This window comes from Eucyclogobius newberryi, unplaced genomic scaffold (assembly GCF_026437365.1).
Source record: "Eucyclogobius newberryi isolate DKJ021-1_F unplaced genomic scaffold, fEucNew1.0.hap1 SCAF_1, whole genome shotgun sequence".
In the NCBI taxonomy this organism is placed as follows: Eukaryota; Metazoa; Chordata; class Actinopteri; order Gobiiformes; family Gobiidae; genus Eucyclogobius; species Eucyclogobius newberryi.
In genome coordinates, this window is record NW_027315723.1 from 28,962,093 (window position 1) to 28,975,108 (window position 13,016).

Consider the following 13,016-nt stretch of genomic DNA (forward strand, 5'->3'; position numbering starts at 1 on the left):
GTACAATGCGCAACAAAGTACACTTTTGTGATGCCAATGTTTAGTCAAGGTTGTGTTTAGGCTCTGGAGGACCACAGTATCCTTTATTATAGGTTAAATGATTCTGAAGTAATTGACACAGGTACAGCAAGTAAGACTGTAGTACATTCAGCACTTCAGCTTACAACACGGCTACTACTATTATCATTGCAGGTACTAACTAAAGTTTAAGAAAAAAAACATTGAAATAACTTGTGTTGGTCCCTTGATTGTCCTCTAAGAAATTACAGTAGTAGTAGAATAATTAATCAATCAATCAATCAATTAATTTAGGTCCGAGCGCCACAAGCTGGCGAGAGGCCTATTAATCTCGTAAGGCCGTGCGAAATCGAGCGCGAAGCACTCGCCCACTTCCAAACACTTACTAACGCACTCCTTCACTCATGCACGCCCCGTGCATACTAATTAGTAGTAGGAAAATGGAACATTACCGTTGTAAACGGGCGAAGCCCGTGCAAAAGTGCGCACTAAACGAGCACTTTCGCGGTCGTCATCCCCATATAAAGCACTCATTTGCGCTAAGTACCTCACGAATACGTTCCCCATCTCTTGCATGTTCCGTGCATATAAGCATGTAATGCAAAAAATGAACATTATTACTGTATAGAGGGCCAAAAACACAAAGTGGGCGGAGCCCACTCAAAATTAACGAAAGTACCCGTCAGTGACCAGGGACCCACACCATGAGGTAGGAAAGCGCGAGCGCTTTCCGAAAATGTATAGTTTATGATATTTGGAAAATGGGAAACATTGTTTTCGTATCGGAATATTATTCTTTCTTTCTTTCTTTCTTCTTCTCGGGACCAACCCCCCTATTTTTCACCCAGTGAACATTGACGAAAAGTCACAAAAATTTGCACACCTCTAAAAATCGTGCCTCTCTAGATTCTGGCTATTTCTCTTTTCTAAAATAAAAAAATGGCGCGTCAGCTCCCCCAAATGTACCAAAAATGCATTGAGAGATGGGAAATGACCCAAAAAAAATCTGATCGTAGAATCATGAAATTTGGCGCAGAGGTAGATGGTGACAAGAGAAGTAAAAAATATTATTACGGCAACGCCGTCCGCCCAACCAAATGTCGGCCATATTGCTTCAAAAATGGCTAAACATGACTTCGGAGTTTTTCCAAACGTCGTACTTTTACGAACTCCTCCCAGGGCGTTGGCCCTAAAAAGCTGAAATTTGGTGAAAATGCTACTGAGGAGTGGGACATCAAAAGTTATCCAAATTACATTGATACCTGTCACGGTCTCTGTGCGGCAAAGCCGCAAACTGTAGCAAGAATTTCAGAAATCTCCCAAATTTAACATTTCTGCGGTTTGCGCAGATAAAGTCCGAATTGCGTCAAATTAGAATCAGTTGTTAAACTCTTTGCCCTAAACCTACTTGAAGTGAAATAAATTAATTTGGAGCCACAGCGCCCCCTACAGATTTTATATGGAGGTTAAATATTTAGTTTTGCGAAATTATATGAAATTTGACACACAACTCAATTTTGGCATCCCCATCAAAAAAGTCAATGAGACCCATGTCATAATTGTTATGGCTTTGCCGTAACGATGACCGAAACCTTCCATGTTATTCCAATGGGGAAATCGCCAGAACATGTTTACACTTTAGACTTTCACAAACTCCTCTTAGGGCGTTAGACATATTAACCTGAAATTTGGTGAGACTCATCTTCAGGGGTCGACCATCAAAAGTTATCCACATTTTTATTCAAAGAGTCACGGTGTCTGTGCGGCAAAGCCGCACATTTTGCCAAGAATTCAAAATAAAATAGCTTTTTGATGGTAAAACAAAGGGGAGAAGATGTGACAGCGTCACAGATTCAGCAGTAGGCGTAATAAAAGGACAATTGGGGCGCGTTAGCGCCCCCTCCTCTTGCGGCGTGGCGGCGGCGTAGCGAGGGCCGATCATTGCCGCTTGCGGCTATATTTATCATAATTTGTGTTCAATACATAACAGAATGCTGGATAAAACAAAGGTTCTAAAGCCATACCAATATTTTGTCTTTGCAATATGTACAATTTAGCTCAACAAACTCTAGGGCTATCGGCCTTTAGTCGTTTGGGCAATTAATCGGTCGATGATGTCTTGTTCAATCAACATTTTTACTATTATTTCACAGCGATTTTAAAGAATGAATATGGACCACAGCAGAAAGGAGAAGGCGTGACGCAACCTAGCTGGACAATTGTGAATTAATTCTGCTTTTTTACATACTTTTGTTCAATGCACTTCGGGTCAAATATTTGATCGGATCATATAATTTTGAGGGCTTTTTAAATCCCACGTTCCCGGGCAAGTCTTTAGTCACCCAAATCTTTCTTTAGTTGATTACAGCACTAATAACCTGACATTTTGCATTCTTCTCCCTCACATCATACACAAAGCCATCTCCGTGTGAGCCAAGAAAAGGTGAATATGGCAGAAATGCCATATTCACCAGAGGAACCAGGTGGCTCTGGGACGGTATGCCAACTGGCACCTGGCTCTGGGTGAGACAGGGTGGGCGCGGCGATGGAAGGACAGACACCAACTGGAAATCCTGGTCCGCATCCAAACGACACACGCGCTAGCCATGATATGAGACTCAAGAGAAAACATAATACACAATAGAAAATGCGGGGATAGCCATTAGCACTGACTAGATTGTGTTTTCTATTCCAAACAGACGTAAGTAGCTACTGTAAAGTGGTAAAGAATGTGGTCTCTAGATCCAGGGGGTAAAGGCTAGTAAATGTACAGAAGTACTCACAGCAGCTGTAGAGGCTTGTAGCACGTAATGTTACTCTTATCATAAAAACTGTATATTTAATCTTTGTGAGAGTGGTAAATGGCCAAATAAGAAGGAATAAAATAATAATTGCTGTGATGAATCAGAGAATAAGTGGCCACAATAAACCTATTAGCATATTATTAGTAGTGTTTAGAGCTGAAATAAATGTCTACCTCTGCTTCCGAAGAGTGCACACGCTTTTTTGCTCGCTCCGCTTGCTATCGCTGTTTTCCTTATTTATTTTGCTTTTTAATCAGTTTTTGTCTTCCAAACATTTTTGCTTTAGACTTTTTCAAGTAAACCAAGGATTTTAAGAACATTTTTCCAGTTTTAACGACATATCTGACGCCAGCGACATGTCCGGGAGAAGAAGGGAGAAAGACTGTGAACGCTGTCGGAAATATCAACAAGAAATTAATGAGCTGAAAACACGGATATTTGTTTTGGAATCTGAAAAAGTTCTTCACGATACCATTCCTGTGTCAACCGATGGTAAGAAGAGCACACTTTTTACAAGAAAAACTGCTACTTTCAACCTAAACCGCAGTGACTCTGTGTCGTTTCCAAAACTGTCTAAAAACCAGAAAGACCAGGCTGTTTCTTGGAACAAACTTGGAGCAAAGCCTAAACGATACAAAGATAACGTGAAGTCGCCTAAAATACAGCTCACCAACAGATTTTTACCACTTTCAGAGATGGAATTAAATGAAAAAAGGAAAGATGACGTGGCCAAAATACAGCGAGGAAGATCTGTGCCAGGAGCCAAGGTCACAAAGATTGTTTTAGTTGGGGACGGCGCGATAAGTCACGTGACGCATGAAAAGATAAACACACATTCTTTTCCAAGCGCCACTGTTTCTGAGATAACGTCACTCCTTCCAAATATTATGGCTAAGCATGGAGGAGCTAAACAGCTGATTGTGCACGTGGGTGCAGTGGACATGCGGCGGAACAGACTGAAGTTTTGAAAAAGACTTCTTGAAGTTATTCGACGTGCTTGATAAAATGGAAATCAAAACATTCATAAGTGGACCTCTTCCAAACATCGACAGGAGGATAAACAAGTTTAGCCGGCTTCTTCAGCTGAACACATGGCTGTCCAAAGAGTGTTCCCCGAGAGGACTACACTACATTGAGAACTTCTATCTATTCTGGAAACGAGAGGACCTATTTAAGAGAAATGGCCCCCACCTATGCAGAGGTGGAGTGAGGGTGCTGACAGAGAACCTGCTCCACGCTCTGAGGCATTGGACTGGGCCTGGACAGGGTCCTGAGCAGATAGTTAGAGAAGAGAGGAATAAGAGAAGAATTCCTGCTCCATCAGCCAGAGACCGAGCCAATGTTTCAACATCAAAAGCACCACAACCTCAGCCTCCACCAAAGGATTCATCAGCAGCTGCTCCACCACCACCAGCAAAGGATTCAGCTCCAGCTGCTCCACATTCACCTCCACCGCCTCCAGCAAAGGAACAGTCTTCAAAGCCCTTGGACCCATCTGTGACAAGCCCAACAACATCCCTGTCATCGCCCCTGCCTTCACACCAGCCCTGGGTTCCCCCTGCAACATCTACTCCCACTAAAGATTCATCATTCTCCTTCTCATCTCCACTCTCACCCATGGGCCTTCCCAGCCATTTTGAAAGTCTGATCAAATCAGGCATTAAGATGGCTCCACTCACGCCCAATATAGCAAGGGCTATGTCAATACTTATCAACTCTTCCCCGCACAAGCCGACTACACCAACAAAAGCCCCACCACCCATCCCCCCTCGCCTCTCACCTGGTCCCAAACTCTCCTTGGCTACAAAAGCCCCACCACCCATCCAACCTCGCCTTTCACCTGGGATCTCCCATAGCTAGGATGCACTGGGTCTCAGCGTTGCCGGGACTTTTGTCACAATAAAAATCAAACCAACCCGGGGCCCTATGTAAAAAGAGCCCCCCCTAGTGCTATTTCTGTAGTCACATCATCACACAGATGGAAAAACAAAATGTGAGTCAGGCCCAATCTGAGAAATGTGATTCATATTCCCTGTGAAAAGATAAAGCCCAGTCCCACTGAAACTAGTCTGAAACTTGCTGTGCTAAATGTCAGATCCTTATGTAACAAATCTCTCTTAATTAATAATTTTATTTCTTCTTATAATCTTGATTTTATGTTTTTAACTGAAACATGGCTTGACAAAAACACAGGAAATGTAGACACACTTAGAGCTAACTCACTTTGCACCAGTAACTGACAAAACTGTCCATGAGATCATCACCAGTCTGAGTTCATCTACATGCTGCCTCGATGTGTTACCCACCAGATTTCTAAAGTCTGTGCTGAACAGTTTGTTAGCACCATTCACTCACATAGTTAACATGTCGCTTCAATCTGGAACATTCCCAATGTCTTTGAAAACTGCGGTCATAAAGCCTCTCCTAAAGAAGAGCAGTCTTGATGCCGCAGTACTGAGTAATTACCGGCCCATCTCTAATCTGCCATTTTGGGGCAAAGTCCTTGAAAAGGTTATTTACCAACAGCTCACAGATTTCCTCTTAATAAACAACTCATTTGATGTTTTTCAGTCAGTTTTTAGACCTCATCACAGCACTGAGACTGCTCTTGTCAAGGTGACAAATGACATCCGCCTGAACACTGACACGGGCAAAGCCTCAGTCTTAATTCTGTTAGATCTGAGTGCTGCTTTTGACACTGTCGATCATGGGATCCTCTTACAGAGACTAGAGGACTGGGTGGGCATCACTGGCACTGCCCTAAACTGGTTAAGGTCCTATCTGGAAGACAGGAAGTACTTTGTTGAAATTGGTAGCTGTGTCTCAGACCACATGACCCTGACCTGTGGAGTGCCCCAAGGGTCAGTCCTGGGTCCCCTTCTGTTCAACCTCTACATGCTGCCGTTAGGTCAGTTGATACGCAGTGAAAATGTGTCCTATCACAATTATGTAGACGACACTCAGATCTATGTTTCACTATCGGCAGGTGACTATGGACCAGTAGATTCACTCTGTCACTGCATCCAATCAGTGTGTGGATGCAAAACAACTTTCTCCAGCTGAACTCAGACAAGACTGAAATAAACGTTTTTGGCCCACAGAAACAAAGAGAAAGTGTTAGCGGTCACCTCCAGAGTCTCGCTCTAAAACCTACAAACCAAGTTAGAAATCTGGGGGTAATAATGGACTCAGACTTGAACTTTAATAGCCATGTCAAATCAATAACATCAACAGCTTTTTACCATCTAAAAAACATTGCCAAAATCAAAAATATACTGTCAAAACCAGATTTAGAGAGACTTATCCACGCGTTTGTCTCCAGTAGATTAGACTACTGTAACGGCCTGCTCACTGGCCTCTCCAAACGAGCTGTAAAACAGCTGCAGTACATCCAGAACGCTGCTGCTCGGGTCCTGACCAGAACCAGGAAGTATGAGCACATTAGTCCTGTTCTCAGGTCTCTGCACTGGCTCCCTGTGGCTCAGAGAATAGACTTTAAAGCAGCTCTGCTTGTGTACAAGTCTCTCCATGGCCTAGCACCAAAGTACATCTTGGATATGTTAGTGCCATATGAACCATCTCAGACTCTGAGGACCTCAGGGACCGGCCTCCTGCTGGTGCCCAGAGTCAGGACAAAACATGGTGAATCTGCGTTTCAGTTTTATGCAGCTAAAATCTGGAACAGTCTTCCTGAAGATGTGAGACAGGCTACTACTCTGACAATGTTCAAATCTAAGCTAAAAACAGTTTTGTTTAGCTGCGCATATGACTGAAAGGATTTTTTCTTTGCACTTCTCTCTTTTGTTTGTGATTTTATTAGTTTAGAAAATCAGTTGGATTGATAATTTTTAATTTAGTTAATTTTATTGTAGTTAATTTTTATCTTTGCACTCTTCTCTTTTGTTTGTGATTTTATTAGTTTAGAAAATCAGTTGGATTGATAATTTTTAATTTAGTTAATTTTATTGTATTTCTGTAATTTCTTTGTGATTTGAATGCATTTTTCCTGCTGTGTGAAGCACTTTGAATTGCCTTGTGTATGAAATGTGCTCTACAAATAAACTTGCCTTGCCTTGCCTTGCCTCAACAAATGTAGCAATCCAATAATTATTATTCGGACTAAACAGGTTTTATGACTCAGGCAAGGCTGTTATTACATTAAAAAGACACAAGGAGTAAATGTGTTTTTGAAGGAAACTTATTTTGTAAATGTACTTCATCAGGATGTTCTCAAACAACATCCTTTTAGCTTCTTCTGGGTCAAATTATGTAAAAAAAAAACGCTTATTCTTGCCATTAATCAATAAATGGCAAAATAATAGTTAGTTGCAGATCGAGAGGTATTTGTAATATAAGTATGAAGTAAAGTTTGCAATTATGGCTTCTATATAAGTTGTTTTAGTAGCAGTCGTTGTAGTTCACTTCAATAATATTTAGCTGTACAGACACAAATGTAAAAACTAAAAGATAAATCTAGTAATGCTTTCCACCTTTGCCTAATTTGGAAGTGGCAGTGATTTACAACACATTTCCGAGCTCCTCAAAATGTGCAACAATGTGGCACATTCCTCAGCTTCCTCGGCTCATTTTTGTTTGGGCATTTCCACCAAAATACCAAGGTTATTGCACATTCCAGCAACAGTTCCGCGATCTAAATTTCTGACAAATAAATCAGAGTGAAAAACCTAAAATAGACATCTGGATTCATCCAAACCTTTACGGCAATATCGGACATCATTTGAAAGGCATCTTAGAACAACAAAGCCATGAAGTTATACAGTAAATAAACCCAGGATTTGTCATGACTCGACGCTGTGAGTTTAACCCTGATGAACTGACCCAGTTTGATGAATGCGCTTGAAGGAGGCATTAGTCCATGTGGCGCACTGCTCCTTCAGCTGGTGGCCAAACACACACGTCTGAACCGGACTCTCGACCTTCAACTGTCAAAACCAAACTCAAAACCATTACAGAGAGTTCCTCAGGCAAGGGGATCAATCTTGTGTTGTGACAAATGTCTTTTAGTTATGACGTTTACCAAACATCTCAAGGGTTTCAGAGAACTTGTCGGATAAATGGGCCTTGTCAATGTAGCTGCGGTAACTCACATAAACAGCCCCCACACGGACATAATTAAATTTTTTCTTCTTCTTCTTAATCAATTACTGAAGGAAGACAAATAAACTGCCATTAAATATCGGTGTGATTTGTTTTGTGTTTGACTTTTCGTTCATGAGGTCATAAACTAATACTTTCGGTGCCAGGTTAAATGACTTTCTGTTCCTCAGGGCGACACATAACTTCCTTCATTCTGTGTCCACATTTTAGGGATGTTATAATAAGAAACCTTAGCCTCGCAAAGCCTAAAATGTACACAGCTGTGGTCTGGTACAATAAAATGGCCAACTCTTTTGATGTAAAAATAATAACTTTATGGCCCGTTTACTAAAGTCAGACCGATTTCCATCAGGTTTGGCAGATAATAAAGAAGTGTCCAAACCCTTGTATGCCAAGCACTAGCACCAAGTTGTGTGCTTTTGTGTGGTTTTATTATACTGTGTACTTGCCATCAACAATGGCACACTCTGTTCAGTGTATTGCTCAAATATAACAATCAGGGCTTTTTTGTATCTTGTTAATGATATTCAAAACATATTTTCACACTGCATCAATAATGTGCTAAAATGTGCCCATAAATGTCTCAGCTGAGGTTTAAGTAATACGAATGGGCCACAAAATTAACCACAAAAGTGCAGAAATATCACTTATACCCTAAACTAGATGTTTTTTCTCTCCGTTTGCTATCATTTTTAATGGTTTTAATAACAAATGACAGGCTTGATTTCCTATTTCCTACCAAAATAAAACTTGCAATACATATTTTTTTTGTAATAGCAATTGTGATTTAAACTGGCATTCAACTGTTTCAGCCACTTCCACCTACAATCCACCTGCCAGTGCCCAGCTCGACTCATGTGTGCCACTTAAAGCATTTAACGTAACATAACGTTTCTGCTGCACAGACAGTCCGCACGTCTCATATTTGGAAAAGGGGAAGTTTGTTTAACCCGTTTGTCTGTGCTTTTCGTAAAACAAACACAGAGATGCATAAGAACAACCCGTGCCAAGCTGGACAGGAAGAGCCGGTCGAATCGGGGAGAGCCCCTCCATCGTCGGCCTGTAACACAACAAACGAGGGGCTACGGCTTTGTTACTGCCGAGGCCCCTCAAACGTGGCCGCCAACATAATGAAAACACATTCTGGAAAGTTTTGTGGCTGCCAAGTTGTTCATCACTGTCCTGTTGTTCGTCAAATGTGGGCTGAGATTAATGAGGCACACTGCACACCGTCTTCAACACCGATGTTCAATTTGGATATCGATATAAAACGCCAACGATGGAAACGATGGATGGATACATGTGGGAGATGGACGACAGGGACTGAGCCGACTGTCGAGGATTGGACTGAAATTACATCGGACGTTAACACAATGGAAACACTCACTTTTGCACTGAATTTGAAAAGGGACAAATTTGCCGGACACTGGAACAAATGGGACGGATACAAAAGGGACACATGCCAAACAGACTCTTTTTCTTCATGCTTTTCACTCTCTTGTGTCCTGCTCTTTGTTTTGCATTTGTTGCGTAATAGCTTAAACAAATTAAAATTAAATTAAAAATACGAAATGTGTTGCAAATAATGACCATATCGGACACAATGTGGTAAAGAATTCGGAGCCCAACGTAACTCTTAACGATCCAATAGCCAGCACCCTCATCTTGTTCAAACTGGGCAAATGCCGTCATAGCAAATCGAGTGAAACAATTAGAAAATGAGCACGTTGTTTGGAGTCTACAGTCTACAACATTAAGACAATGGCCGGACCCGATGTGGGTATTGTGAAGGGGTTGCTGCATCACTACTGTCCCGGAACTTTTATAGCGCTAGCCTTTTCTCTAAAGGTCAGAGCTCTGTTACGCTGGAGGCTAAATGTCGCAGCATTCGTGTGACCTTCCCTAACCGTCTGCTAATGACCCGAAGAAAGACCATTGCATCAGAATATTCACCTAAATTATCAGCCACTTTCACCCAGCGCTGTCAGAGTTATAGAGATGGTGCAAAGTGCATGGCCTTCAAGGATTCAAAGGATAATTATGGTTAAAATTAGCAAAATCACAGATCAAATATCGCAGATTAAATTATCTCAGTGATTTGATTCAAAGTGGAAGCAAACTTTTTTCACTTTAGGTTTTTTTGTTTTATTCCCTTTCAGAGAATTAAGTCAATTATAATTCATAAAAGAAAAAGAAAACTCTGATTTAATGTTTTCACCTAATACATAGCCAGCATAATGTTACAATTAATATTTAAAATAACTTTGTAACTTTAGTAATTCATTAAAAGTTGAATTATGACTTCATTTCAGCTTGCTTTTTTACTAGTTCCAACAACTCTAAGCTAACGTAATGTATCAGCCAATCTCACATGTAGAAAGTACTGCACCTGAATGAGACCGTGTGGGCTGGTGTTTGAGACAAGTGTTGTCTGACCCATATTCCCTCCCACAACTTTTGTAGTGTTTTCTTTACTGCCAAAGTTTGTGGAGTGACAGGACAGCTGCAGGCTCCCTCTGCACATCCTGCTCCTCCGCTCTCCTCTTTTAAACATGAAGCACACAAAGTCTATCTGCCCTGATTGCTTCCTCTTCCTCTGTTTTATCTCCCCAGGACGTTCAACACTAGTCGAACGCATTATTTCAAAAGTATGAACAGGTACAGTACATACAGTGAGCAAAGTTATGCTAAAGTTTGAGACGGTACGCTATGTACCCTATTTTCCGGATTATAAATTGCACCTTTTTACATAGTCTTGAGGTAAGACTTATACTCCGGAGCGACTTATATGTGATATTATTCGTTATTTTGACACTGGCTCTAAGCGATGCAGAAGACGAATTGGCACTTCCTCTACTTCCGGAGTTTGGAAGAATTCAATGGATTTAGTGATTTGGGGTAAAACTGATGCTTTGGTAAACTTGTTAGCATGTTCCTTATGCTATAGTTATCTGAATAACTGTGAATATGTTACGTTAACATACTAGACACTTAAACAACAGTTAAATTGCATTTCAAGATGAAATGTCTGTTTTTGGGCTTGGATTTTATCACATAAATTTCCCCCCCAAAAATGTGACTTGATCTATAGCTTTACTACTGGTTGATTTTCTTATCGGAGATGCTAAAAATATTTCAGTTAAAAAATATTTTTTCCTGTTCATCAACATTGTGGCAATGAAAGCAGAAGCAGAATCAAGTATCAGAGATTGTTCTTAGTATAGAAAACAAGTTTGACATTATTGTAATATATATTTAAATTCGGGTCTGGCCAGCCACATTATTAAACATTGTAAGCCTTGACGGAGATACTTTTTCATTTGCACACGAAACATATATTTTTTTCCACTAGAAAACTCATCACTTTAACAATTAGTATGTGATACCATATGGAGAAACCAATCTGCATATTGACTATGAATGCTCACCCTGCGGCTCTTCAATAATCTACCTCCAGTCATGAAAAGATCCAGACTAATAAATCAGCTCCATCTAAAGTCAGACCTGCCAACTCAACCAGAACCACATGGGCCGACTGTCAAGAAGAAGAGGCTGTCCCATTAAACTGGGAAATATGGTAATGACAGAAAAAATATATACGGGCAGACTTTTTGGACAGGGGCTAAAATAAGGCTTAAGGTAATACAGTACATGTGTGAGCGGATTACATGCAAACACACATGATTGTACCAGGCAATACTAATCCCCTAGTGACAGACTGTTGACACATGCAGTTCAGAGTATTATTTTTGATTTAGTAGTCAGAAACAGCTTTCAGGTCAATGTAGCGGGCTGTAATCGTCTAAAGAAACTCTGGTCAACTAAAGACCATCGTCATAAGTGAAAAGAGGGATTATTAAACTGTCCGTCGTTCTGATTATCTGTAACTTTGGGCCCAAACACTAAAGAAGAAGGTTCACGACTGACAGACAGCCATTATGACCTAAGGAAGTCAAGAAAGAGCAGAGGACAGATCTACAGGTATCCCTTCCTTGCCCGAGAAGTGAACCCTCAACCTCCTTGTAACCTCTGCTTTAAACTTGCCATAACCATTAGGATATTAGTAGTAGAATGAGACTTGTTTATTTGGGGACCTATGGGGTGGCTTCTCTCTGGTGCAACATTCCTACATAGCTTTTCCTGTGGCTTGGCAACGGTATGGGGCGCCCCACTACCCGACATCCTCTCCACAAAGCACTCCACGACTTCCTGGTGGATTTCGCGGGGCGATTTGGACCAGAAACCTTGGAAAATACTTCCTGAACAGCATTTTGGATCACATTTAGTAAACATTAGAGCTTTTCCGTCGGCGCACTGGCTGGGCTTAGTGTGTTAATGTGTTTCGGACTCACCATATCTAGTTCCTGTGAGACTCTTCGTTTCCGCAGCTCTTCCATTCGGTCGCTGACGTCGCTGAAGCAGGTGTTGTAGTACTCTGCGTATTCTTGAGCAAGGTCATCTATGTTGCCCAGAGAACCATCCTACAAAAGACACAAGATTGTAGAATATTTAGGGCTAGAATAAAGAAAGCAAAACATGACGTGGAAGTAAACAATCCAAACAAAGACAAAGTGTGAGCTGGTTTTGATAAATCCAGAAACTAAATCGATTATAAAACTACTATTGAAGCAGGTATTTAGATACTTTCAGAACATGAACAGGACCACATAATAATCTTAAAAAAACAACTCGTTCTATTATCTCATAGCAAACTCAGTATCAGGCCTTTTTCTTAGTATCAAAAATGTTAGTGATGATTCATGACAACATTAATCCATTTATGTGTACATTATGTCTGCAAATAACCGCCTCTCTGAAGGAAAACCAAGAAATTAGAAACAATTTATGATCCCAGCTAAGTTTTAAGTACGGTTTGATTAAAAAATAACAACGTAAATCTGCCATTTTGCCGACAAGTCCCTCGGAACATTAGACCCAATTCCTTTTTATTAGATAAGAGTATGTTTGGGCTTCAGCGTTCTCTGTTGATGCCGAGGCCTGATCCGCACACAAAGACTGGAAGTGCTCGGACAACAAACTGCCTCGAGGTCACACGGTCCATCCTTATAAATTATA

At 40.9% G+C, this 13,016-nt stretch overlaps 1 protein-coding gene across 4 annotated transcripts in view; it reads right to left on the bottom strand.

Moving 5' to 3' along the window:
* The window catches only part of sash1a (SAM and SH3 domain containing 1a), a 232,250-nt gene that overhangs the window by 46,093 nt on the left and 173,141 nt on the right, over window positions 1-13,016 (bottom strand). For all 4 annotated transcript variants that reach the window (XM_072442765.1, XM_072442756.1, XM_072442749.1 and 1 more), the window contains exon 2: window positions 12,293-12,421. In XM_072442765.1, coding sequence (XP_072298866.1) covers window positions 12,293-12,421 — 129 coding nt within the window. The remainder of the gene's footprint in view (window positions 1-12,292; window positions 12,422-13,016) is intronic.